Source organism: Oncorhynchus mykiss, chromosome 14 (genome assembly GCF_013265735.2).
Source record: "Oncorhynchus mykiss isolate Arlee chromosome 14, USDA_OmykA_1.1, whole genome shotgun sequence".
NCBI lineage: Eukaryota > Metazoa > Chordata > Actinopteri > Salmoniformes > Salmonidae > Oncorhynchus > Oncorhynchus mykiss.
In genome coordinates this window covers 27,543,099-27,569,995 of record NC_048578.1, presented here as the reverse complement: position 1 = coordinate 27,569,995, position 26,897 = coordinate 27,543,099, and the positions used below count along the sequence as shown (strand labels likewise).

The 26,897-nt window shown below is 44.4% G+C and overlaps 1 protein-coding gene across 2 annotated transcripts; it reads left to right on the top strand.

Annotated features, from left to right (window-relative positions):
- The first annotated feature begins 486 nt into the window (after nucleotides 1-486).
- LOC110489038 (coagulation factor VIII) lies at nucleotides 487-25,892 on the top strand. 2 transcript variants are annotated; one of them, XM_036943236.1, is made up of 26 exons: nucleotides 487-835; nucleotides 1,023-1,123; nucleotides 1,237-1,359; nucleotides 2,333-2,545; nucleotides 4,762-4,938; nucleotides 5,062-5,165; nucleotides 5,579-5,699; nucleotides 5,910-6,171; nucleotides 6,983-7,148; nucleotides 8,880-8,967; nucleotides 9,529-9,746; nucleotides 9,993-10,143; nucleotides 10,285-10,494; nucleotides 10,717-12,313; nucleotides 12,822-12,987; nucleotides 13,304-13,552; nucleotides 13,745-13,973; nucleotides 14,140-14,322; nucleotides 14,538-14,654; nucleotides 15,164-15,235; nucleotides 15,609-15,694; nucleotides 15,901-16,062; nucleotides 19,849-19,993; nucleotides 20,290-20,438; nucleotides 24,835-25,017; nucleotides 25,273-25,892. In XM_036943236.1, exons 1-26 carry the CDS (start codon nucleotides 684-686, stop codon nucleotides 25,426-25,428), a joined length of 5,580 nt encoding a protein of 1,859 aa, XP_036799131.1. In that variant the 5' UTR covers nucleotides 487-683; the 3' UTR covers nucleotides 25,429-25,892. The 2 variants fall into 2 exon arrangements, with proteins under 2 accessions (XP_036799131.1, XP_036799132.1); XM_036943237.1 differs by lacking the exons at nucleotides 487-835; nucleotides 1,023-1,123; nucleotides 1,237-1,359 and adding an exon at nucleotides 1,535-1,559 and having other exon boundaries at nucleotides 25,273-25,630.
- Nucleotides 25,893-26,897: the final 1,005 nt, after the last annotated feature.

Genomic DNA, 26,897 nt, shown 5'->3' with positions numbered 1-26,897 from the left:
AATGTAAGTAACCATAAATAACTATATGGCAGCACCCAACAGGCTTGAATTTTCTAGATCTACCCTTAGACTTGGGGGTGACGTAGTGTCCCCATGAGTGACAGAACACTGAGCCAATCACGGCGCAATGCTCCATATTTTCTGCTGGCTTGCCCCACCACAGAAAGCACTGAACTAGCCTGAAACACCTGCATTTTGGAGCTGCCTTACTCAAGAAAACAAAAAAAAGACTATGTTTGTATGCGGCTTTATTAACTCAATGATATATATATATATATATAAAACATTGTTTGCAAATGTATATTTGACACGTATTAATGCCAAAATAACATGCAAAAACAGGCAACCCCCACAAAAAAATCATTTTCAGTTTCATTTATTTATTTATTTATTTTGCAAAGAATGTGGGGCTCTGCCCCACCTGCCCGGAATGACTGGTCGCCGCTGTACAGATCCCACACATACACACACTCTCTCTCCCTTTATCTCTCTCACTCCCCCCTCACATTTATACACACTCTGTCTTTCTCTACCTGTGACTATCTCTCTGGTTTGGAACTTTCCCTTTAAATATCCCCCCTAACGGAAAATAACGGTAGTAAGTTGCCTGCTACGGTCCGGGTATCTGACTTCTCGACCACCAGTGAATTGGCGTTCAGTCAGACAGGTGCGCGTACCTTGCGATGAGAACGCTGTTGATATCCCTCCTCTGCGTCCTCAGCGGGGTGGAGGAGACCTTGGCCGTACCTTCCACGAGAGAGTTCTATATCGCCGCGGTTGAGATTGGTTGGGACTATCTCTACTGGGGCAGCGCTGACCCCGTATCAGAACAAAGGTGAAGTTCTCTCCAGTCATTACCTAATATCTATCCCCTTTTTTGCGTCAATTTTGCTGTAGGCTTTTCTATTCAACTAACAGTTTCAAATGTATATCACCATGTAGCCTATTTTATTTGTTTTCATGTTTTAATCATGGATTTTTAAGCCTTTTTTTAAATATCCATGTTGATTATGAATTTGTAGGAGGAGGACCAAGGAACCCCCTCAGAAATACATAAAAGCTGTTTATAGAGAATACACTGATTCCACATATTCAGTCCCCAAGCCTACACCAACATGGGCAGGTATGTGTACTAACTTCATTCATTCATTATTAATTACTTTAAGTATATCTTTAGAATGATATGCTACCACACTCACACAGAGAGAGAGCTGAACAGAGTGCTTTGTGTTGCAGGTATCCAGGGTCCGGTGATCCATGCCCAGGCCAGTGACAGGGTGGTGGTGCACTTTAAGAACCTGGCGTCCCAGCCCTACAGCATCAGCCCTGTGGGGGTCAGCTACTGGAAACAGTCTGAGGGTAATGTCTTTATGTCTACCTACTAACTTACTACTGGAAACAGTCTGAGGGTAATGTCTTTATGTCTACCTACTAACTTACTACTGGAAACAGTCTGAGGGTAATGTCTTTATGCCTACCTACTAGCTTACTACTGGAAACAGTCGGAGGGTAATGTCTTTATGTCTACCTACTAACTTACTACTGGAAACAGTCTGAGGGTAATGTCTTTATGTCTACCTACTAAATTACTACTGGAAACAGTCTGAGGGTAATGTCTTTATGCTACCTACTAAATTACTACTGGAAACAGTCTAAGGGTAATGTCTTTATGTCTACCTATTAACTTACCAACTTACCGTAAACACTAAATCTGCATATCTACCTATTAACTTACCAACTTACCGTAAACACTCAATCTGCATGTCTACCTACTAACTTACCAACTTACCGTAAACACTAAATCTGCATGTCTACCTACTAACTTACCAACTTACCGTAAACACTAAATCTGCATGTCTACCTACTAACTTACCAACTTACCGTAAACACTAAATCTGCATGTCTACCTACTAACTTACCAACTTACCGTAAACACTAAATCTGCATGTCTACCTACCCACTTACCAACTTACCGTAAACACTAAATCTGCACGTCTACCTACTAACTTACCAACTTACCGTAAACACTAAATCTGCATGTCTACCTACTAACTTACCGTAAACTGTAAGCCACTGTCACATCCTAGCACTGGTGTTATAAAGTAGACTGAATCCAATAAAGGGCTTACCCACTATTTACTGTCTTGAATTACGTGAACAAGTGTGTGTGTGTGTGTGTGTGTGTGTGTGTGTGTGTGTGTGTGTGTGTGTGTGTGTGTGTGTGTGTGTGTGTGTGTGTGTGTGTGTGTGTGTGTGTGTGTGCGTGCATCTGCTATGTCAGCCTCTGTGTGTACATACGTATATTCCTTGCAATATATCTCTTTCCCTTTAGGGGCCGGATACGATGACGCCACGTCTAGCCAGGAGAAGGAGGATGATGCTGTTGCTCCAGGAGGATACTACAAGTACATCTGGGACATCAATCCTAATGACGGTCCGACCTTGGGAGACCCAGAATGCCTCACCTACTCTTACTCCTCCCAGGTGGACACTGTACAGGACTTCAACTCTGGGCTCATCGGGGCTCTGCTCATCTGCAAATCAAGTTAGAGACACAACTTTATTCCTGCTATGTTACTCCCACACACCTTACAGTCAGATACTCCACAACTTTATCCCTGCTATGTTACTCCCACACACCTTACAGTCAGATACTCCACAACTTTATCCCTGCTATGTTACTCCCACACACCTTACAGTCAGATACTCCACAACTTTATTCCTGCTATGTTACTCCCACACACCTTACAGTCAGATACTCCACAACTTTATTCCTGCTATGTTACTCCCACACACCTTACAGTCAGATACTCCACAACTTTATTCCTGCTATGTTACTTCCACACACCTTACAGTCAGATACTCCACAACTTTATTCCTGCTATGTTACTCCCACACACCTTACAGTCAGATATTCCACAACTTTATTCCTGCTATGTTACTCCCACACACCTTACAGTCAGATACTCCACAACTTTATTCCTGCTATGTTACTCCCACACACCTTACAGTCAGATACTCCACAACTTTATTCCTGCTATGTTACTCCCACACACCTTACAGTCAGATACTCCACAACTTTATCCCTGCTATGTTACTTCCACACACCTTACAGTCAGATACTCCACAACTTTATCCCTGCTATGTTACTCCCACACACCTTACAGTCAGATACTCCACAACTTTATTCCTGCTATGTTACTCCCACACACCTTACAGTCAGATATTCCACAACTTTATTCCTGCTATGTTACTCCCACACACCTTACAGTCAGATACTCCACAACTTTATCCCTGCTATGTTACTCCCACACACCTTACAGTCAGATACTCCACAACTTTATTCCTGCTATGTTACTCCCACACACCTTACAGTCAGATACTCCACAACTTTATTCCTGCTATGTTACTCCCACACACCTTACAGTCAGATACTCCACAACTTTATTCCTGCTATGTTACTCCCACACACCTTACAGTCAGATACTCCACAACTTTATTCCTGCTATGTTACTCCCACACACCTTACAGTCAGATACTCCACAACTTTATTCCTGCTATGTTACTCCCACACACCTTACAGTCAGATACTCCACAACTTTATTCCTGCTATGTTACTCCCACACACCTTACAGTCAGATACTCCACAACTTTATTCCTGCTATGTTACTCCCACACACCTTACAGTCAGATACTCCACAACTTTATTCCTGCTATGTTACTCCCACACACCTTACAGTCAGATACTCCACAACTTTATCCCTGCTATGTTACTCCCACACACCTTACAGTCAGATACTCCACAACTTTATTCCTGCTATGTTACTCCCACACACCTTACAGTCAGATACTCCACAACTTTATTCCTGCTATGTTACTCCCACACACCTTACAGTCAGATACTCCACAACTTTATTCCTGCTATGTTACTCCCACACACCTTACAGTCAGATACTCCACAACTTTATTCCTGCTATGTTACTCCCACACACCTTACAGTCAGCTACTCCACAACTTTATTCCTGCTATGTTACTCCCACACACCTTACAGTCAGATACTCCACAACTTTATTCCTGCTATGTTACTCCCACACACCTTACAGTCAGATACTCCACAACTTTATCCCTGCTATGTTACTCCCACACACCTTACAGTCAGATACTCCACAACTTTATTCCTGCTATGTTACTCCCACACACCTTACAGTCAGATACTCCACAACTTTATTCCTGCTATGTTACTCCCACACACCTTACAGTCAGATACTCCACAACTTTATTCCTGCTATGTTACTCCCACACACCCTCCACAACTTTCTCTCTACGTATCACACTTCCCTTACAGTACAGTCAGACCCACTGTGACATATATTTGCCTGGTAAAGGAGGAAAATAATGTGGCTGCTGGACTTATAGCTGACTGGGACTTATAATGTGCTCTGCTCTCAGTCATACAGTGATCATGTCCTACCTAATGGAAGGTTTTGTGAATAGAAGGAGGTCTGAATCACATAATCACCTTACTAAGTAGGGTTTGTCAATAGTTTACTGCACATGATGAAGCTTAACACCCAGACTGCCACATCACCTGATTATTAAACAAATGAGCAATTGGACCAAACAAGTAATTTCACCACATCAGTAATTTCACCAAATGCCTCAATTCACTAAATGCGTAAATTCACCAAATGTACCCTGGGATATTCAGAGTTATCAACTAATGCGTTACCTGTATTCTCTGCTTCCCTTGGGTTCTCACAGCTGCATTTACAGATAATGGAGTTCGGAAAAGCAGAGAGTTTATTCTGCTCTTTGCTGTTTTCGATGAGAGTAAGAGCTGGTACGGAGAGGTGGGGAGTTTCCGGGAAAGATTTAAGAAGGCCAGTGCAAGAAAACAGTACCACACTATCAATGGATACGTCAACTCAACTTTACCAGGTCAGGTGCTAGTTTAACATGTTACTGTATAGAGTCAACAGAACAGAGTCCTGTTGTCAACTGTTTTAGTAGAAGACTCAAAAATATGTTTTTGTGTGGGTTGGTTGTTTGGTATATGAGTAGGTCTGACGATGTGCCAGGGACGAGATCATGTGTTCTGGCATCTCATTGGAATGGAAACGTCTCCAGAGATCCACTCCATACAGTTTCAGGATCACACTCTGCAGGTACATCAGATAATTCAAGTTTAAATCAGGGTTCACTTAAAGTTGTCAACCAATCATAATTAATGGTCATATGTGACAATCAACCAAGATTTTCCTTTGATAATTTTGCCAGTTCAGTTGTTATAAGTCGGCATGTAGGGGTGGCAGGTAGCCTAGGGGTTAGAGTGTTTTTGCCAGTAACTGAAAATGACAGTTCGAATCCCTGAACTGACAAGGTAAAAATCGTTCTGCACCTGAACAAGGCATTTAACCCACTGACAATCAACCAAGATTAAGCCGTCATTGTCATTGTAAAATAAGAATTTGTTCTTAACTGACTTGCCTGGCTAAATAAAAAATAAGTTGTTTGTGAGAATGTGTAACCAGTTCAGCAGCATTTCAGTCTGAGCCTAACTCTACCCTTGTCATTCCAGGTGATGGACCACCGTAAGGTTACTGTGGAGATGACCCCTATGACCTTTACCACGGCGGAGATGAAGCCCAGCACTCAGGGGAAGTTCCTCATCAGCTGTCAGATCCAAGAACACCGCCACGGTAAGAGTATGTTCTCTCAAAGTTGTGAAATAAAGTTTTGATCAATTTCAAAGTTCCCAATTTGATTTGACACTCCTGTGTGAGGTAACAGAGTACATTTGTACATTTGAGCCAGAGTAGCATGAATTATTATGTGGTTGAGAATGTTCTATAAGGTGTTCATATTGCATAGTGTCTTGTGAATAAGGTCTCTGTATGTTTTTGTTCCAGCGGGTATGAGTGCATTCTTTAAGGTAGAGGACTGCCCAGAGCCTGTGACGGTGCCCGGTCCTGACGTGCGTCAGGTCCAGCAGTCTGAGGATAAGGAGGACTATGAATATGGAGATGACATGTTTGAGACCTTTGTGTTTAAGCCTGGGAAAGATCAGGCTGTGGGGCGCTCCCGAGGGGGGAAGATCAAAATCTGGGTCCATTACATCGCTGCTGAGGAGATCATCTGGGATTATGCACCCCACCTCAGCCAGGGAGACAGGTAGGAAACCCCACCTCAGCCAGGGAGACAGGTAGGAAACCCCACCTCAGCCAGGGAGACAGGTAGGAAACCACACCTCAGCCAGGGAGACAGGTAGGAAACCCCACCTCAGCCAGGGAGACAGGTACTAAACCCCACCTCAGCCAGGGAGACAGGTACGAAACCCCACCTCAGACAGGGAGACAGGTAGGAGGGAGGGAGGGAGGGAGGGAGGGAGGGAGGGAGGGAGGGAGGGAGGGAGGGAGGGAGGGAGGGAGGGAGGGAGGGAGGGAGGGAGGGCGATACAGGGAGGAAAGAAGGAATAGGTGAAGGAATGGGTGGCAAAGGTGGGAGAATGGGATTGAAAAGGAAATGGAAAGGAAGAGAGAGGGAGGAAGGGAGGGAGGGAGGGAGGACCAAGAAAGTGAGAGTGTCAGAGAGACTGTGTATAGTAAGAGTTCAGATGGGACGGAGGACCGAGAAAGGGAGAGGGTCAGAGAGACTGTGTATAGTAAGAGTTCAGATGGGACGGAGGACCGAGAAAGGGAGAGGGTCAGAGAGACTGTGTATAGTAAGAGTTCAGATGGGACGGAGGACCGAGAAAGGGAGAGGGTCAGAGAGACTGTGTATAGTAAGAGTTCAGATGGGACGGAGGACCGAGAAAGGGAGAGGATCAGAGAGACTGTGTATAGTAAGAGTTCAGATGGGTCGGAGGACCGAGAAAAGGAGATAGGAAAAAGACTAGGACAGGAAAGGGAGAGATAGCATTGCTCAGAGTTCATGATACTAACGATGCTGATACTACCCTCCCTCCATTGTCTCTGTGTTCCAGTCAACTGTTATCGGAATACTTTCCCAGGGGGCCTCATCAGCTGGGTCATGAATATAAGAAGGTGGTGTATGTAGAATACACTGACCAGACCTTCACCAAGAGGAAATCACCTGTTAAAAGACTGCTGGGACCACTGCTCAGAGGACAGGTGGACGAACACTTCCAGGTGTGTGTACCACAATCAACAAAACAAACAAACAATCAACAAAGCATGTAAACAAAAAAGATGTATCTGAATAGATACAGTGCCTTGCGAAAGTATTCGGCCCCCTTGAACTTTGCGACCTTTTGCCACATTTCAGGCTTCAAACATAAAGATATAAAACTGTATTTTTTTGTGAAGAATCAACAACAAGTGGGACACAATCATGAAGTGGAACGACATTTATTGGATATTTCAAACTTTTTTAACAAATCAAAAACTGAAAAATTGGGCGTGCAAAATTATTCAGCCCCCTTAAGTTAATACTTTGTAGCGCCACCTTTTGCTGCGATTACAGCTGTAAGTCGCTTGGGGTATGTCTCTATCAGTTTTACACATCGAGAGACTGAAATTTTTTCCCATTCCTCCTTGCAAAACAGCTCGAGCTCAGTGAGGTTGGATGGAGAGCATTTGTGAACAGCAGTTTTCAGTTCTTTCCACAGATTCTCGATTGGATTCAGGTCTGGACTTTGACTTGGCCATTCTAACATCTGGATATGTTTATTTTTGAACATTGTAGATTTTGCTTTATGTTTTGGATCATTGTCTTGTTGGAAGACAAATCTCCGTCCCAGTCTCAGGTCTTTTGCAGACTCCATCAGGTTTTCTTCCAGAATGGTCCTGTATTTGGCTCCATCCATCTTCCCATCAAGTTTAACCATCTTCCCTGTCCCTGCTGAAGAAAAGCAGGCCCAAACCATGATGCTGCCACCACCATGTTTGACAGTGGGGATGGTGTGTTCAGCTGTGTTGCTTTTACGCCAAACATAACGTTTTGCATTGTTGCCAAAAAGTTCAATTTTGGTTTCATCTGACCAGAGCACCTTCTTCCACATGTTTGGTGTGTCTCCCAGGTGGCTTGTGGCAAACTTTAAACAACACTTTTTATGGATATCTTTAAGAAATGGCTTTCTTCTTGCCACTCTTCCATAAAGGCCAGATTTGTGCAATATACGACTGATTGTTGTCCTATGGACAGAGTCTCCCACCTCAGCTGTAGATCTCTGCAGTTCATCCAGAGTGATCATGGGCCTCTTGGCTGCATCTCTGATCAGTCTTCTCCTTGTATGAGCTGAAAGTTTAGAGGGACGGCCAGGTCTTGGTAGATTTGCAGTGGTCTGATACTCCTTCCATTTCAATATTATCGCTTGCACAGTGCTCCTTGGGATGTTTAAAGCTTGGGAAATCTTTTTGTATCCAAATCCAGCTTTAAACTTCTTCACAACAGTATCTCGGACCTGCCTGGTGTGTTCCTTGTTCTTCATGATGCTCTCTGCGCTTTTAACGGACCTCTGAGACTATCACAGTGCAGGTGCATTCATACAGAGACTTGATTACACACAGGTGGATTGTATTTATCATCATTAGTCATTTAGGTCAACATTGGATCATTCAGAGATCCTCACTGAACTTCTGGAGAGAGTTTGCTGCACTGAAAGTAAAGGGGATGAATAATTTTGCACGCCCAATTTTTCAGTTTTTGATTTGTTAAAAAGGTTTGAAATATCCAATAAATGTCGTTCCACTTCATGATTGTGTCCCACTTGTTGTTGATTCTTCACAAAAAAATACAGTTTTATATCTTTATGTTTGAAGCCTGAAATGTGGCAAAAGGTCGCAAAGTTCAAGGGGGCCGAATACTTTCGCAAGGCACTGTTGTAAAGAAAGTAAAGATCATTCTCATTGTTTCTTCAGATAGTGTTCAAGAACCTGGCAAGTCGTCCTTTCAACATGTATCCAAACGGCCTCACCACGATTTCTCCACTGAGGAAAACAGGGAACGGTAAGATAAACAAAAATGTGGCATTATGATAAGATAATATTACTGACTATGCATTTAGGTTTAAAATCATAACTAAGTCCTTCGTGGAATATGGTCATCATATGTGGTGTGTTTATATGATGGGGTCTGGAGAATCTCATAAAAAGGGATTTTATAGTAATTTTATTAGTCTAATAGTCATTCTATTACACTAATATAATCTCTTAGTCTCTTAGTCATTCTATTACACTAATATAATCTCTTAGTCTCTTAGTCATTCTATTACACTAATATAATCTCTTAGTCTCTTAGTCATTCTATTACACTAATATAATCTCTTAGTCTCTTAGTCATTCTATTACACTAATATAATCTATTAGTCTCTTAGTCATTCTATTACACTAATATAATCTCTTAGTCTAATAGTCATTCTATTACACTAATATAATCTCTTAGTCTCTTAGTCATTCTATTACACTAATATAATCTCTTAGTCTAATAGTCATTCTATTACACTAATATAATCTCTTAGTCTCTTAGTCATTCCTGTTCCCCCCATGGTGTCTATGTGTGATTGTGTAGAGGGTGAAAAGGACCTTCGCTCACTGGCTGTACCCCCCAATGGGACATATGGGTACATGTGGAAACTAACAGCAGAGGACGGGCCCCTGGAGAGAGACCCACAGTGTCTGACCCGTCTGTACCAGAGTACCATCAACCCTGAGAGAGATGTGGCCACTGGCCTCGTAGGACCCCTCCTCATCTGCAAGAAGGACTCCATGGATACCAGGGGGCGGCTGGTGAGAATCGCCACTTCATATGTCCATAAAGACACACAGGTTGTTTTTTCGGACACAGATTAAGAATAACGTCCAATGGAGAATAGAGATGTGTCCGGGAATCTGGCCCAATATGACATATCAATGCATTATCTCTCCTGCAGTTTGCCCAAGTCATACACTGATAACTTGGATCTTGCTGTTTGTAGCAGTGTGAGAGTATGTGAGATGTTGCGGTTATCCTAATCTGAGATGTCCAACTTGCAGGTGGGCCCAGATAAAGTGAAGCAGTTGATGTTCGCTGTGTTTGATGAAAACAAGAGTTGGAACATCAATGACAACATTCAGAAGTACAGCAGAGACCCCTCCATGGTCAACCCTACAGACCCTGACTTCTACAACTCCAATGTCATCTACAGTAAGTGGGGTTTTCCTGCCTGGTTATCTTGTAGGCTAGCTTCCCTTATTTCTTGATGAAGGTGGTGATACCTCCATCATGTCTGCTCTGTCACCCCTCCTATGTATTAGATTTTGATCTGGATCTCCTTTTTGTTTACAGATGTGAATGGGATAATGTTCAACGGGCAGATGATCCAGCTGTGTAAGGATGACGTGACCTTCTGGCACCTGGCCAACGTGGGGACACAGAGCGACTTCCTGTCCGTCTACTTCACAGGAAACCCCTTCATGAGGGACAACGTGTATGAGTCCGTTCTCACACTCTTCCCAATGTCTGGGGAGACTGTTACCATGGAGACCGAGCTAATTGGTAAGGTCAAATGACAATGTTTGTTTGTCAGCCATTGCTGTTTTTGATGCTGCTACATTTGTGTTCAGTAGGCATAAATTGGAAGAAAATTTTTGAAACAGAGAGGTGCTACAGGTCCATTAAGAACACAGGTTTCACTATGGTGCGCCCTACTAAAACCTGACCCTGACCTGAGAGATTTTTTTCTGAAGTGTTGTGAGCTGATGTTTATTTCATCCTCAGGTGAGTGGGAGATCAGTGCTTTCGATAGTAGCCTGAAGAGCCGTGGCATGAGCGCCCGCTACTCTGTCCTGTCTTGTAACATTGATCTGCTTGTGGACAACGAGGACCTAGAGTACGGCCTGGAGGACGTCCTGCCTGATTACGTAGACCAGTTTTTCAAACCGAGATCCCTCCGCCCCCGGCTACAGAACAGGACCGTAGCCATCAGAGTCTGCAAGAAGCAACCCAGTTTAAACCAGAACACAACAAGACCGAAAACAAGAAATTACACAGATAACGAAGTCGCCATCGGAGAATCTGGGGACCACGGGTCTGATAACAATGTTACATTTAAGGCAGGGGACCAGAGGTCAATCTGTGAGGTCAGGTATGTGACCGTGTTGTCTGCTGACGAGGAGGGCAACCTGCTCTCCCAGGGAGGGATCCCCACAGACGTTCTGAAGCAACTGGAGAAGGACGGAGAGTGGAAAGCTTCAGAGACCCAGGAGGGAGGGGGTCTGGGTGGGGAGCAGGGGGGGAAGAGACAAAGACGCCAGGCCAGGGTAGAAGGAGGAGATGATGGGGAGGAGGTAGAGGAGGGAGGTCTGGGCAGGGAGCAGGGGGGGAAGAGACAAAGACGCCAGGCCAGGGTAGAAGGAGGAGAGGATGGGGAGGAGGTAGAGGAGGGAGGTCTGGGCAGGGAGCAGGGGGGGAAGAGACAAAGACGCCAGGCCAGGGTAGAAGGAGGAGAGGATGGGGAGGAGGTAGAGGAGGGAGGTCTGGGCAGGGAGCAGGGGGGGAAGAGACAAAGACGCCAGGCCAGGGTAGAAGGAGGAGAGGATGGGGAGGAGGTAGAGGAGGGAGGTCTGGGCAGGGAGCAGGGGGGGAAGAGACAAAGACGCCAGGCCAGGGTAGAAGGAGGAGAGGATGGGGAGGAGGTAGAGGAGGGAGGTCTGGGCAGGGAGCAGGGGGGGAATGGAAGACAGAGACTCCAGGCCAGTTTGGAGGGTGGAGAGAGCAACAAGCTAGCGGAGAACTGTGAGGAAAAGGTGCTGAAGGAGTGGAAGGGTCGGGTATATGGGGAGGCGCTGGAGCAGGAGCAGAGAGAAGAGCAGAAGGTGGAGGTGTTGGATCAGCAGGAGGAGCAGGGACAAAAGGGGGAGTTGGATCGAGATTCACATCCTCTAAGCACATATTACACAGATAAGGACCCTCTACTCTTGGAGTTAGATGGATGGAGGGATCTAGACCCCCTGAAAAACACTTTGAAAGCGCTCCCGGATCAGCTGAAGGTGCAGCAACAGAGGGAGGAGCAGAAAGCTGGGGAGGTGCATCCCCTAAACAACAACCCTCACACAGATCCAGACACCCCTCTACTGAATTTGTTGGATCTAGACTTCTCCAATGTCTCCAATGACAATGAGACGGCTCCCAGGAACGCAGTGTCTCTGGAGTATGATGACTATAGTGAGAAGGACACTGGGACAACCTACATGGGGACAGAGGACAACCTGGACCTGAGGACCACAGATGGACATTACCGCAGCTACTACATCGCTGCACAGGAGATCACATGGGACTATGGGATCAGGAAACCACATCAGCTCATAAAAACAAGGTAGTGTTTGGTTTTTGTAAGTATCTGGTTTCTTGGACACTTATGTTTAGTCTTTGAGCAGCACTTTCAATTGAGAATCTCAAGACTTAATCTGTGTCTGGCCCCATCTGTTTGACTATACATGAAAAGAAATGAAACATGAACATACATGAAAGAAATCCTGTTTCTAATTGATCAGCTCAGTTGGATGGAGGGATCTAGACCCCTAAAAGAAAAGGAAAAGCTGATCCAATGCAATTCATTATTTACCAACCAATGACAAGCTGTCTAGGCAAGTCAGTTAAGAACAAATTCTTATTTTCAATGACGGCCTAACTGCCTGTTCAGGGCCAGAACGACAGAACCTTGACAGCTCGGGGGTTTGAACTTGCAACCTTCTGGTTACTAGTCCAACGCTCTAACCACTAGGCTACCCTGCCACCCCCTTTATCAGGCTATTGATCAACGGCAAGCTGTCTTTTATCAGGCTATTGATCAGCTCATCAACTCCCAACTGTTCCCTCCCCAGAGAGAGGCGTAGGGGAATGAGGAAGTTCCTGACGGAATATAAGAAGGTGGTGTTCAGGGCCTACAGTGAGAGAGACTTCCAGATCCCCGTCACCAGAGGAGAGCTGCAGGAACATCTTGGACTCATGGGTCCTATCATTAAAGCTGAGATCAACGACCTCCTTACCGTGAGTGGAGATCAATGATCATCTTATTAATTCACTGATGTTCAAATCAATTCATATTTTGGTGGCCTTAGCTCAACTACTAGTAACCTCGTCAAGGTGTTTCGGAGTTCTTGGTGTTATGGCTAAGGTGTTGGACAGTTTCGGGAACCATGGTTTGAATCCAGGTTGCATTACCCCCTGAATTCACTGCAATATTATTTTCATGGCATATTCTCAGATATCAGATTCTGCATGTAATGCTGTTAAACATTCACTTGATCTTAACCTTGACCCGTTTTTATTGTCTCGATGCTGATCTTGAGCTTGACCTCGACAGGTGACCTTCAAGAACATGGCGTCCAGGCCGTACTCCCTGCACCTCCATGGAGTGTATGATAAGACCCAGGGGGATGGATGGACCCAGACCCAGTGGGGGTCCTCCAGGGCTGGGGTGGCGGGGGTCCCTGGGGAGGCGGTCCAGCCTGGGGAGGTCAGGGTCTACACCTGGAGGATCACCAGGAAGCAGGGGCCCACCGCTGCAGAGTTTGACTGTAAGGCAGGGGCCTACTACTCTACACAGAATAAGGCAGGTGGCACTGTCAACATTTCCTCTACCTGTATATTAAAAAGCTAGCTCATAGTTAGGCCTCATAAGTGTCTTTTATTTTCAATAGACAGCTTATCAATGTTTTGACATGATTTTCCCTGCATGCACTTTGTTGTTCTGGCATGTGTATTTGACTGTGTGGCTTTGTGTTCTGTTCTCACCCCTCAACAGGTGAAGGACCTCCACTCCGGTCTGATTGGCCCCTTAGTAATCTGTAAACCAGGCACCCTCCACCCCCAACTGAACCTACAGCCCAACCTACAGGAGTACGCCCTCCTCTTCCACACCTTCGACGAGACCAAGAGCTGGTACCTGGACGAGAACATCCGTCAGTACTGCATCCCGCCCTGCCAGGCCCGGAGAGATGACCCCTGGTTTCAGCTCAGCAACAAGTTTGCAGGTAGAGTTACTCAGACTCCCTCCTAATATCAATACTAGTTTCATAATAAATACATTTAAATAGATTTCTAGTGAATTTCTCTGTTTGTTTAGGTTCATACTCATATCTGATCGATTGTTTGGGTTTGAGATTCACTTCTCTGGAAAATCTTTCCTTGTTACCGTAGCGATAAACGGCTACGTGGCAGAGACACTTCCTGGTCTGATGGTTGCCCAGCACCAGCAAGTCAGGTGGCACCTGCTGAACGTCGGGGGCGACGGGGAGTATCACACCGCCCACTTCCACGGTCTGCCCTTCAGCATTCACAAGGAGCAGGAGCATCGCATGGGGGTGTACAACCTCTATCCTGGTAAATACACACACTAAAAAACTCACACACATGCAAACACAACCACAGTTACCACACACACACACACACAACCACGCAAATGCACACACACACACACACACATACTGTGCACACACACACATATATACATGCCCACACAATAAAATAATAGTCAATCATAATGAATCAATCAAGAATGTCATGTATCCCACCTTGGTCTCTGTCCCCCTCTCCAGGTGTGTTTGGCACAGTGGAGATGAGGCCGGCCACAGTGGGGACCTGGATGGTGGAGTGTACAGTAGGAGAGCACCAGCTAGCCGGCATGAGGGCTAAACTACTAGTCTACAACCCACGTAAGTAGCCTACCACACCTCCCAACCCATGTAGGTACCACACCTCCCAACCCATGTAGGTACCACACCTCCCAACCCATGTAGGTACCACACCTCCCAACCCATGTAGGTACCACACCTCCCAACCCATGTAGGTACCACACCTCCCAACCCATGTAGGTACCACACCTCCCAACCCATGTAGGTACCACACCTCCCAACCCATGTAGGTACCACACCTCCCAACCCAGGTAGGTACCACACCTCCCAACCCATGTAGGTACCACACCTCCCAACCCATGTAGGTACCACACATGTAGGTACCACACCTCACAACCCATGTAGGTACCACACCTCACAACCCATGTAGGTACCACACATAGTTACCTCACAACAGCTTTACTCAGTAGACTGAGACAGAAGTGTGAAATATGTTATTTGGAATGTCTTAGAATGACATTGTTGGTTATTTTTTGTGAAATGTGGACAATACAAATAATAGAATGTAATTTTCTGTGATTACCTGGCAGGATGCATCCAGCCTTTGGGGTTGAGGTCAGGAAGAATAGACGATTCCCAGATCACGGCATCAGACCACATAGGTAAGCAAGTTTCAGCAATGCAAGAATGTTACTACGCACCTCTCCATCATGATAGCTGATGTGTGGTGAGCGTTTTGACAGAAAAAAGGCTGCTTCACATTGGTGGTGGAAGAGGTGAGTTGCTCCTTGCGATGTAAAAGCACTTTGAACACTTGAAAAGTGTTATAAAAATCCAATAAATTATTATTATTCATTTATTTGATGTCAGGAAGTAGGCTCATACACAGTATATGCATAAGTAAGCCTCTAGAATGGAGAAATGTTACCATGATGAATCAGTGACATACTGTTTAAGAAAACACAGTATACTCTACTCTGTGTTAGGCCTGCATACAGTTAGCCAGTGGGATTGAATGCATATATGTGTTGCCAGGTAACTGGGAGGCCAGGCTGGCGAGGCTGGAGCTATCTGGTTCTGTCAACGCCTGGATGGGCACGAATCAGAAATCATGGATCCAGGTTCAACACTAAACTTCCTGTTCTTCTATGAAAGATCCTTGTAGATTGAAAGGCCATCTGGTTTAGCTGCCCCTGTCTTTTGCATGGTTGGGGTCCATTCCATTTCAATTCAGTAGATCTATGTTTTCCTCAGTTCACTTCCTGAATTGACTGAATTGAAATGGACCTGGCCCCAACTCTGGTCTCCTGTTGTGTCTCCTATGTAGGTGGACCTCCAGAGACCCACTCTGCTCCATGGGATTCAGACCCAGGGTGCCAGAGCCTCTCTGGGCCTGAAGGACTACTTCATTGTGCACTTCACCCTCTCCTACAGCCTAGACCAGGAGACCTGGACTAACTACAGGGGGAACAGCACCACGCCATCTTACGTCAGTACCTTACATGTACCTTAACATTCTGTACCAGTACCTACTGGCTAGTACTGTACCCACAAAGCATGAGCTTAATTGTGTGCCATACAAACCAGAAGTCAGTGAGAGCAGGTAGTGAGAGCAGGTAGTGAGAGCAGATAGTGAGAGCAGGTAGTGAGAGCAGCTGGTGATAGCAGGTAGTGATAGCAGGTAGTGAGAGCAGGTAGTGAGAGCAGGTAGTGAGAGCAGGTAGTGAGAGCAGGTGCATGTATCCTTTTGTTACTGTAAATGTCATCAATGCTTAAAATATTTCTGAGTAACTCTATGCATTACTGTGGTGTAGCTGTTCTTAGCCCCTAAAGTTGATGTCTGCCCCCGCAAAAATATTCAATTAGCATAAGACAAAAATCCCCATAAAAAGAGCTGTTTTTTTTGCATTGGATCGTCTCAATACATCACATCCGCCTATGTCTCGAAATACACCTCTGCTGTCTTCAACCAGGATCTCAGCGATGACTGTCTCATTGCCTGCGTCCGTAATGGGTCCACGGTCAAACGACCACCCCTCATCACTGTCAAACGCTCCTTAAAACACTTCAGCGAGCAGGCCTTTCTAATCGACCTGGCCCGGGTATCCTAGAAGGATATTGACCTCATCCCATCAGTAGAGGATGCCTGATTGCTCTTTAAAAGTGCTTTCCTCACAATCTTAAATAAGCATACCCCATTCAGAAAATGTAGAACCAGGAACAGATATAGCCCTTGGTTCACTCCAGACCTGACTGCCCTTGACCAGCACAAAAACATAATGTGGCGTTCTGCATTAGCATCGAATAGCCCCCGCGATATGCAACATTTCAGGGAAGTTAGGAACCAATATACACAGACAGTTAGGGAAAGCAAAGGCTAGTTTTTTCAAACAGAAATTTGCATCCTGTAGCACAAACTCCAAAAAGTTAAAGTCCATGGAGAATAAGAGCACCTCCTCTCAGCTGACCACTGCACTGAGGCTAGGAAACACTGTCACCACCGATGAAGCTACGATAATCAATAATTTCAATAAGCATTTCTCTATGGCTACCCCTACCCCGGTCAACAGCTCTGCACCCCCCACAGCAACTTGCCCAAGCCTCCCCCATTTCTCCTTCACCCAAATCCAGATAGATGATGCTCGGAAAGAGCTGCAAAATCTGGACCCCTACAAATCAGCTGGGCAAGACAATCTGGACCCTCTCTTTATAAAATTATCCGCCACAATTGTTGCAACCCCTATTACTAGCCTGTTGAACCTCTCTTTCATATCGTCTGAGATTCCCAAAGATTGGAAAGCTGCCGCAGTCATCCCACTCTTCAAAGGGGGAGACACCCTAGACCCAAACTGTTACAGACCTATATCTATCCTACCCTGCCTTTCTAAGGCAGCCAAGTTAACAAACAGATCATCGACCATTTCCAATCCCACCGTACCTTCTCCGCTATGCAATCTGGTTTCCGAACTGGTCACGGGTGCACCTCAGCCACGCTCAAGGTCCTAAACGACATTATGACCTCAATCGATAAAAGACAATACTGTGCAGCCGTATTCATCGACCTGGTCAAGGCTTTCGACTCTGTCAATCATCGCATTATTATTGGCAGACTCAACAGCCTTGGTTTCTCAAATGACTGCCTCGCCTGGTTCACCAACTACTTCTCAGACAGAGTTCAGTGTGTCAAATCGGAGGGCCTGTCCGGACCTCTGGCAGTCTCAATGGGGGTACCATAGGGTTAAATTCTCAGGCCGACTCTTTTCTCTGTATACATCAATGATGTCGCTCTTGCTGCTGGTGATTCTCTGATCCACCTCTACGCAGACGACACCATTTTGTATACTTCTGGCCCTTCTTTGGACACTGTGTTAACTAACCTCCAGACGAGCTTCAATGCCATACAACACTTCTTCCGTGGCCTCCAACTGCTCTTAAATGCAAGTAAAACTAAATGCATGCTCTTCAACCGATCGCTGCCCGCACCTGGCCGCCTGTCGAGCATCACTACTCTGGACGGTTCTGACTTAGGATATGTGGACAACTACAAATACCTAGGTGTCTGGTTAAACTGTAAACTCTCCTTCCAGACTCACATTAAGCATCTGCAATCCAAAATTAAATCTAGAATCAGCTTCCTATTTCGCAACAAAGCCTCCTTCACTCATGCTGCCAAACATACCCTCGTAAAACTGACTATCCTATTGATCCTTGACTTCGGTGATGTCATCTACAAAATAGCCTCCAACACTCTACTCAGCAAATTGGATACAGTCTATCACAGTGCCATCCGTTTTGTCACCAAAGCCCCATATACTACACACCACTGCAACCTGTATGCTCTCGTTGGTTGGCCCTCGCTTCATACTCGTCGCCAAACCCACTGGCTCCAGGTCATCTCCAAGTCTTTACTAGGTAAAGCCCCGCCTTATCTCAGCTCACTGGTCACCATAGCAGCACCCACCCATAGCAAGCGCTCCAGCTGGTATATTTCACTGGTCACTCCCAATTCTTCCTTTGGGCGCCTTTCCTTCCAGTTCTCTGCTGCCAATGACTGAAACGAACTGCAAAAATCACTGAAGCTGGAGACTTATATCTCCCTCACTAACTTTAAGCATCATCTGTCAGAGCAGCTTACAGATCATTGCACCTGTACATAGCCCATCTGTAAATAGCCCACCCAACTACCTCATCCCCATATTGTTATTATTATTATTTTTTGCTCCTTTGCACCCCAGTATCTCTACTTGCACATTCATCTTCTGCACATCTATCACTCCAGTGTTTAATTGCTAAATTGTAATTATTTTGCCACTATGGCCTATTTATTGCCTTACCTCCCTAATCTTACTTAATTTGCACACACTGTATATATACTTTTCTATTGTGTTGTTGACTGTATGTTCGTTTATTCCATGTGTAACTCTGTGTTGTTGTTTGTGTCGCACTGCTTTGCTTTTTCTTGGCCAGGTCACAGCTATAAATGAGGATTTGTTCTCAGCTGGCCATTAAAAAAAAATTATAAATAAAATGCCGTCACTTCCGTATCTGCGGTGAAAGGTGACAGAGCTATAGCGGTGTTTGTCAGACCATGAGACATCCCGGAAATCAGTCTTCTCGCACAATCATCTGTAGCATCCGAACGGTTTGGCCTGCAAACTATTATGACCCCTCTATGGAAAGATGAGAATCTCACGAACACGGTGTTATTGCTCTACGAACTCCACTCGTCTGAAGTTGGTACAGTCAAACTACCAACTTCTGTCTGTAGCGTCCGAACCATTTGGGCTACACACTAATATGTGTGCAAAGGTGATGCCTCTCTGTGGAAAGATGAGACTCTCACGAACATGTAAATGTTGGTTGTTCTGCTCTAGGATGCCCACAGGCCTCATAAGACTCGTCTGAATGTCCCCAGGTACCAGTTTTTTTTAAAGATTGTTTAATGCCAAAAATCTGCGATGCTTCATGCGTAAGAACAGACCTTAGCCGTGGTATATTGGCCATATACTACATCCCTTCGTGCCTTATTGCTTAAGTAGAACCCCTCCTCCGGCTCAGATGGGGCTTAGACTCTGATGGCTTAGTAATAATAGGGGAATCCAGTGTGAGGAATATGTGAACCCTTTATTTACATTTTGTCCTGTACTCTTAAATTGTATGTTCTGTTTCTCCCTCCTGTTAGCGCTCTTAAAGGGGCACACACTAATTTAACATGAACATCACAAATACTACAATGCTACCTCTTGTACTTACTATTGACTTCTGTTTATTTCAGATATTTAACGGTAACCTGGATGGCTCAAAGGTGAAGGAGAACCATATGTTTCCCCCAATCCTCGGGCGCTACATCAGACTGCAGCCTGTCACCATCCAGAGGAACCCTGCTCTTCGCATGGAGCTACTGGGCTGTGACCTCAACAGTGAGTCCCTGTGTCAGTTAGGAACACCTTTGTAACAGCTTAGATTACGTTTAGTGGTGGTGTATGTTGAGAGGTACATCAGCAGGTAGTCCGTGGTTAGGGGCCAGGGGTCAGGGACCAGGGGAAGGGAGGAGGTGCAGGGACGGTCAGATCTCAGGTGCTGGTGAATAGAATTCCTGAGAGAAGGTAGAAGGAAAACATAAGAAGATGCCTGCAATTTCAATCGTGTGTGTGTGTGTGTGTGTGTGTGTGTGTGTGTGTGTGTGTGTGTGTGTGTGTGTGTGTGTGTGTGTCAGGCTGCTCCTTCCCCCTGGGTCTCCAGAGGAGGTTGGTCCCAGACAGCAGCTTCCGAGCCTCCTCCTTCCTGCAGACCTGGAGGCTCTCTTGGAGCCCCGCCCTCGCACGCCTCCGCCAGGACGGCAGCGCCAACGCATGGCGCCCCAAGGTACACACATTCACAACACGCACACACATACACACACAGTCAAACCACATACAGTGCCTTGCGAAAGTATTCGGCCCCCTTGAACTTTGCGACCTTTTGCAACATTTCAGGCTTCAAACATAAAGATATAAAACTGTATTTTTTTGTGAAGAATCAACAACAAGTGGGACACAATCATGAAGTGGAACGACATTTATTGGATATTTCAAACTTTTTTAACAAATCAAAAACTGAAAAATTGGGCGTGCAAAATTATTCAGCCCCTTTACTTTCAGTGCAGCAAACTCTCTCCAGAAGTTCAGTGAGGATCTCTGAATGATCCAATGTTTACCTAAATGACTAATGATGATAAATACAATCCACCTGTGTGTAATCAAGTCTCCGTATAAATGCACCTGCACTGTGATAGTCTCAGAGGTCCGTTAAAAGCGCAGAGAGCATCATGAAGAACAAGGAACACACCAGGCAGGTCCGAGATACTGTTGTGAAGAAGTTTAAAGCCGGATTTGGATACAAAAAGATTTCCCAAGCTTTAAACATCCCAATGAGCACTGTGCAAGCGATAATATTGAAATGGAAAGAGTATCAGACCACTGCAAATCTACCAAGACCTTGCCGTCCCTCTAAACTTTCAGCTCATACAAGGAGAAGACTGATCAGAGATGCAGCCAAGAGGCCCATGATCACTCTGGATGAACTGCAGAGATCTACAGCTGAGGTGGGAGACTCTGTCCATAGGACAACAATCAGTCGTATATTGCACAAATCTGGCCTTTATGGAAGAGTGGCAAGAAGAAAGCCATTTCTTAAAGATATCCATAAAAAGTGTCATTTAAAGTTTGCCACAAGCCACCTGGGAGACACACCAAACATGTGGAAGAAGGTGCTCTGGTCAGATGAAACCAAAATTGAACTTTTTGGCAACAATGCAAAACGTTATGTTTGGCGTAAAAGCAACACAGCTGAACACACCATCCCCACTGTCAAACATGGTGGTGGCAGCATCATGGTTTGGGCCTGCTTTTCTTCAGCAGGGACAGGGAAGATGGTTAAAATTGATGGGAAGATGGATGGAGCCAAATACAGGACCATTCTGGAAGAAAACCTGATGGAGTCTGCAAAAGACCTGAGACTGGGACGGAGATTTGTCTTCCAACAAGACAATGATCCAAAACATAAAGCAAAATCTACAATGGAATGGTTCAAAAATAAACATATCCAGGTGTTAGAATGGACAAGTCAAAGTCCAGACCTGAATCCAATCGAGAATCTGTGGAAAGAACTGAAAACTGCTGTTCACAAATGCTCTCCATCCAACCTCACTGAGCTCGAGCTGTTTTGCAAGGAGGAATGGGAAAAGAATTCAGTCTCTCGATGTGCAAAACTGATAGAGACATACCCCAAGCAACTTACAGCTGTAATCGCAGCAAAAGGTGGCGCTACAAAGTATTAACTTAAGGGGGCTGAATAATTTTGCACGCCCAATTTTTCAGTTTTTGATTTGTTAAAAAAGTTTGAAATATCCAATAAATGTCATTCCACATCATGATTGTGTCCCACTTGTTGTTGATTCTTCACAAAAAAATACAGTTTTATATCTTTATGTCTGAAGCCTGAAATGTGGCAAAAGGTCGCAAAGTTCAAGGGGGCCGAATACTTTCGCAAGGCACTGTACACTTTCCTGCCATCCCCTCCCTCTGTTACTGTTTTACTGTATTATATTATCAGTTAAATACCAGATATAAGTTATATTAGCTATATTACTTTCTTCAAAAGACTAGTAGAAAGTCCATATCATATCAATGTTTTAGCAATGTGCAAATAGTTGTAGTACAAATAGTATGGGAAGATAAATAGACATATTGGTTGTATTTACAAGCTGCATCCCTGTCTCACCCCATAGCCCTTTGTAAATAAATCTGTGTGTTTATTGCCAATTTTAAATGCACACTTTTGTTTGTGTACATGGATTTTATAATGTCAAATGTTTTTGCCCGAACGCCGCTTTCCATCAATTTGTATAGCAGAATATTTTGCCAGTACTGCTGTGGAACATCCAGGTGCACTTTTGCAGACTTCAGACGTGCAGCAATGTTTTTTTGGACAGCAGTGGCTTCTTCTGTAGTGTCCTCCCATGAACACCATTCTTGTTTAGTGTTTTATGTAATAGAGATGTTAGCATGTTCCAGAGATTTCTGTAAATCTTTAGCTGACACTCTAGGATTCTTCTTAACCTCATTGAGCATTCTGCGCTGTGCTCTCTCTAGGGAGAATACCAACAGTGCTGAACTTTCTCCATTTATAGACAATTTGTCTAACCGTGGACTGATGAACATCAAGACTTTTAGAGATACTTTTGTAACCCTTTCTAGCTTTATGCAAGTCAACCATTCTTAATCTTAGGTCTTCTGAGATCTCTTGTTTCAGGCATGGTTCACTTTAGGCAATGCTTCTTGAGAATAGCAAACTCAAATTTTGTGAGTGTTTTTTATAGGGCACGGCAGCTCTAACCAACATCTCCAATCTTGTCTCATTGATTGGACTCCAGGTTAGCTGACTCCTGACTCCAATTAGCTTTTGGAGAAGTCATTAGCCTAGGGGTTCACATACTGTACTTTTCTAACCTACACTGTGAATGTTTTAAATGATGTATTCAATATAGACAAGAAAAATACAATCATTTGTGTGTTATTAGTTTAAGCACACTGTTTGTCTATTGTTGTGACTTTGATGAAGATGAGATCAAATTGTATGACTAATATATGCAGAAATACAAGGGTTCACATACTTTTTCTTGCTACTGTATGTTTTTCCTGTTTGCTCTTTGTTATTGAGAAGAAAATATGTACTTTATCCATACATCTCCGTTTCGGATAGATAGCTCTTTGTGTGTTCCAATTTTCCTAGAAGGGGTTTGATTCTATGGATTCTTGAATTACATTGAGCTGATTTCTGAGGGTATTTCTGTATTGTTTTAGTGTTTCACCATAGTTAAGGTGTAGGCTCAGGTTTTCTGGGTCTCTGTGTTTTTGGTTGGACAGGTTCCTTAATTCCTTTTCTCAGGGTTTTGCATTCTTAATCAAACTATTTGCGATTGTTGTTCATTTTCTTAGCTTCTCTGCTTGACAGAGGCTGAAAGGTAAAATATACTGTTTAGGTTTTCTACGGACAAGTTTACACCTTCACTATTACAGTGAAACATTTTGTCCAGGAAGTTGTCTGAAAGGGGTTGAATTTGTTGTTGCCTAATTGTTTTTTGGTAGGTTTCTACACTACTTTCCTTCCATCTATTGCATTTCTTACTATTATGCAGTTCCTTTGGCTTTGATGCCACGTGATTGAGTATTTCTCTCTTCAAATAAAGTGTGATTTTGCTGTGATCGGATAGGGATGTCAGTGAGCTGACTGAACGCTTTGAGACTCTGGGTTGAGGTCTGTGATAAACTAAGGGATGACCTGTAGGTGTACCTACCATAGGAGTCTGCTTGAAGCCTACCATTGACTATGTACAGACCCAGCGGGCGACGGAGCTGCAAGAGCTGTGACCCATTTTTGTAGGTTGTTTTGTCATAGTTGTGTCTAGGGAGGCGTATTGGGGAGGGAATGCGGTCACCTCCAGGTAGGTGTTCTCTCTCCCTCTTTCTCGTGGCCCCTCTCCATTGTTGGGGCGGCAGGTAGCCTAGTGGTTAGAGCGTTGGACTAGTAACCGAAAGGTTGCAAGGTCGGATCCCTGAGCTGACAAGGTAAAAATCTGTCATTCTGCCCCTGAACAAGGCAGTTAACCCACTGTTCCTAGGCCGTCTTTGAAAATAATAATTTGTTCTTAACTGACTTGCCTAGTTAAATAAAGGTTAAATAAAAAAATGTATTGTCTCTCTCCTTCTTTAGCTCTCTCCGTCTTTAGCTAATCACATTTACAGCCTTCCTCTGAAAACACTGGACAATGGTGATTTTCCAACAAGACTGGTGTTACTTTTAAGGGCTGGTATGTGAGCAACACTTGTAATTGGTAGATAGTGCCAAGTCAACTGTGCCAAGTGTTCTCCGAAACTGAGTAGTCAAGGATAGGTGGAGAAATAATGTAGAATCAGTGACCAATATCTATTGCAAGAGTGATCTTTTATGAGCTTGATGTTCTTTCCCTAGAAGACACTCTAGGAATCAATCAAGAGATACAATTGTTTGTAATGGTCACATGCTGTGGTAGAAGTGTTGTAAATTCGTTTTTTTTCTGTGTCAGTCTCTATTTTCTTCCGTCCTTTGTTTTAAATCTTGTTTTTAATACTTGTTCCTGCCAAAACCAGCATCTGGACCTAGACTCACTGCTGTGCACAGTGTATCTCTTAACGTTTTGCACCTGTTATAACCCACCCCCCTACCTCCCTCTCTCCTCCAGGTCAATAACCCCCATGAGTGGCTGCAGGTGGACTTGCTGGTTATGAAACGCATCACAGGGGTTGTGACTCAGGGGGCGTGGTCTATTCTGACTCAAATGATGGTGACAGAGTTCTCCGTAACCATTAGCGATGAAGGTCACTCCTGGTCCAACGTGGTTGACGAGGAATCGCAAAGAGAGAAGGTATCACACATCTCATTATCTTCAGATTTATCCCAGGCTACGTTTCAGTACACACACCTTCCTTAGCAGGCAGGATCAAATGTGATCTGAAACCTCAGAGAAGTTAAGATTATTAAAGGCAAAATGCTACCAGACAGATTTACAAAACCTGATGTTGTAAAGAGTGACAAAGCTGTAACATGTTTAACTTTGAGTTTCCGAACTGTGATTTATGCGAGCCAGCTCTGTTTGACTCTGGCTCCTCCTTCCTCCCAGATGTTCTTGGGGAACAGTGAGCCAGATGAGGAGATGCTGAACCTCTTTGATCCTCCTCTGTTTGCCCGCTTCATACGGATCCACCCCAGAGGCTGGGTCAACGACATAGCCCTGCGCTTGGAGTTCGTGGGCTGTGACACCCAGCAGCGTCTCTGAGAAACAGAGCAGGGGACCCCACTGTGCAGCTCCACACTCAGGCCCACCTCATCGTCATCTCTTCCCTAGAGAATATTTAATGAGCATATCAGTGATGTAATGATCATGAAATAGTCATGTCATTGATGGATGAACAGAGTAAGGGAATCTAGGTAAAAAGTTTGTTTAGCTAGGTTCACGGTCATATATGATATTATTTATGATATACTGTTGTAACTGTCTATTGATGAGCTTCAGCTGAGAACAGTTTGTTCGTCTCATTTACAATGTATACTGCTACTAACACTATGACTTCTGTCATTCCAGCTGTGATCAACCACATGTAAATAGTACAATATAATTATTATTTTCTGTCTGGATGGATGTATGCACAGTATACTATATAGTACTGTACATGCAATATATCATATGCACTGAGGGGAGAGGGATTGAGTTTATATTGTTAAATAAAGAGGTCACTGTTGCCTGGTTTCAGAGGTCAGTGTTGCGACACGCACGCACGCACACACACATCCATCCATTCTCCCATTATTTTTCTTCCTGTCCTGTTCACCATCTCTATGACAGCAAACAGTTCTCTATTTGTTTTTGTTTAGTTCCTTTGCTCCAGCCCAGGGGGATACTGGCAGTGGCTCTGTGTTTCTCTATGATTAGGGAGGGTGTTTTCACCTTCCTTTACTTCATTCCCGTCTCTCCAGACTGTTATTCAGTCTTATCCACTTGTCACAGTCTCTCAAGCCATTTGGCAAGAGTGATTGATATGGCCATTGTTCCACTCGTAAAGAAAATGAAGAGTAGCGATATAAAGATGACAATAAGGTTCTTCAGAAATCTCTAATCTATACTGAACAAAAATATAAACGCAAGATGGAAAGTGTTGGTCCCATAATCCATGAGCTGAAATAAGATCCTAGAAATGTTCCATACGCGCACAATTTTATTTCTTTCAAATGTTGTACTCAAAATTAGTTTACATCCCTGTTAGTGAGCATTTCCCCTCTTCCAAGATAATCCATCCGACAGGTGTGGCATATCAAGAAGCTAATTAAACAGCATTATCATTAAAGGTACACCTTGTTCTGGGAACAATAAAAGACCACTCTAAAATGTGCAGTTTTGTCACACAATGCCACATATCTTAAGTTTTTAGGGAGTGTAGGAATGTCCACCAGAGCTGTTGTCAGAGAATTGAATGATAATTTATCTACCATAAACCGCCTCCAATGTAATTTTAGAGAATTTTACAGTATGTCCAACCGGCTTCACAACCGCAGACCACTTGTAACCACACCAGCCCAGGACCTCCACATTCGTCTGAGACCAGCCACCCAGACAGCTGATGAAACTGTGGGTTTGCACAACCAAAGGTTTTCTGCACAAACTATCAGAAACCATCTCAGGGAAGCTCATCTGTGTGCTCATCGTCATCACCAGGGTCTTGACGTGACTGCAGTTCGGCATCATAACGG

Excerpts from the sequence above, each read along its gene's own strand:
- LOC110489038 (XM_036943236.1), top strand. The coding sequence starts at position 684 with ATGAGAACGCTGTTGATATCCCTCCTCTGCGTCCTCAGCGGGGTGGAG. Across the intron at positions 7,149-8,879 it reads AGGTGGACGAACACTTCCAG|ATAGTGTTCAAGAACCTGGC; the intron begins GTGTGTGTACCA and ends TTGTTTCTTCAG. Across the intron at positions 10,144-10,284 it reads CAACTCCAATGTCATCTACA|ATGTGAATGGGATAATGTTC; the intron begins GTAAGTGGGGTT and ends TTTTGTTTACAG.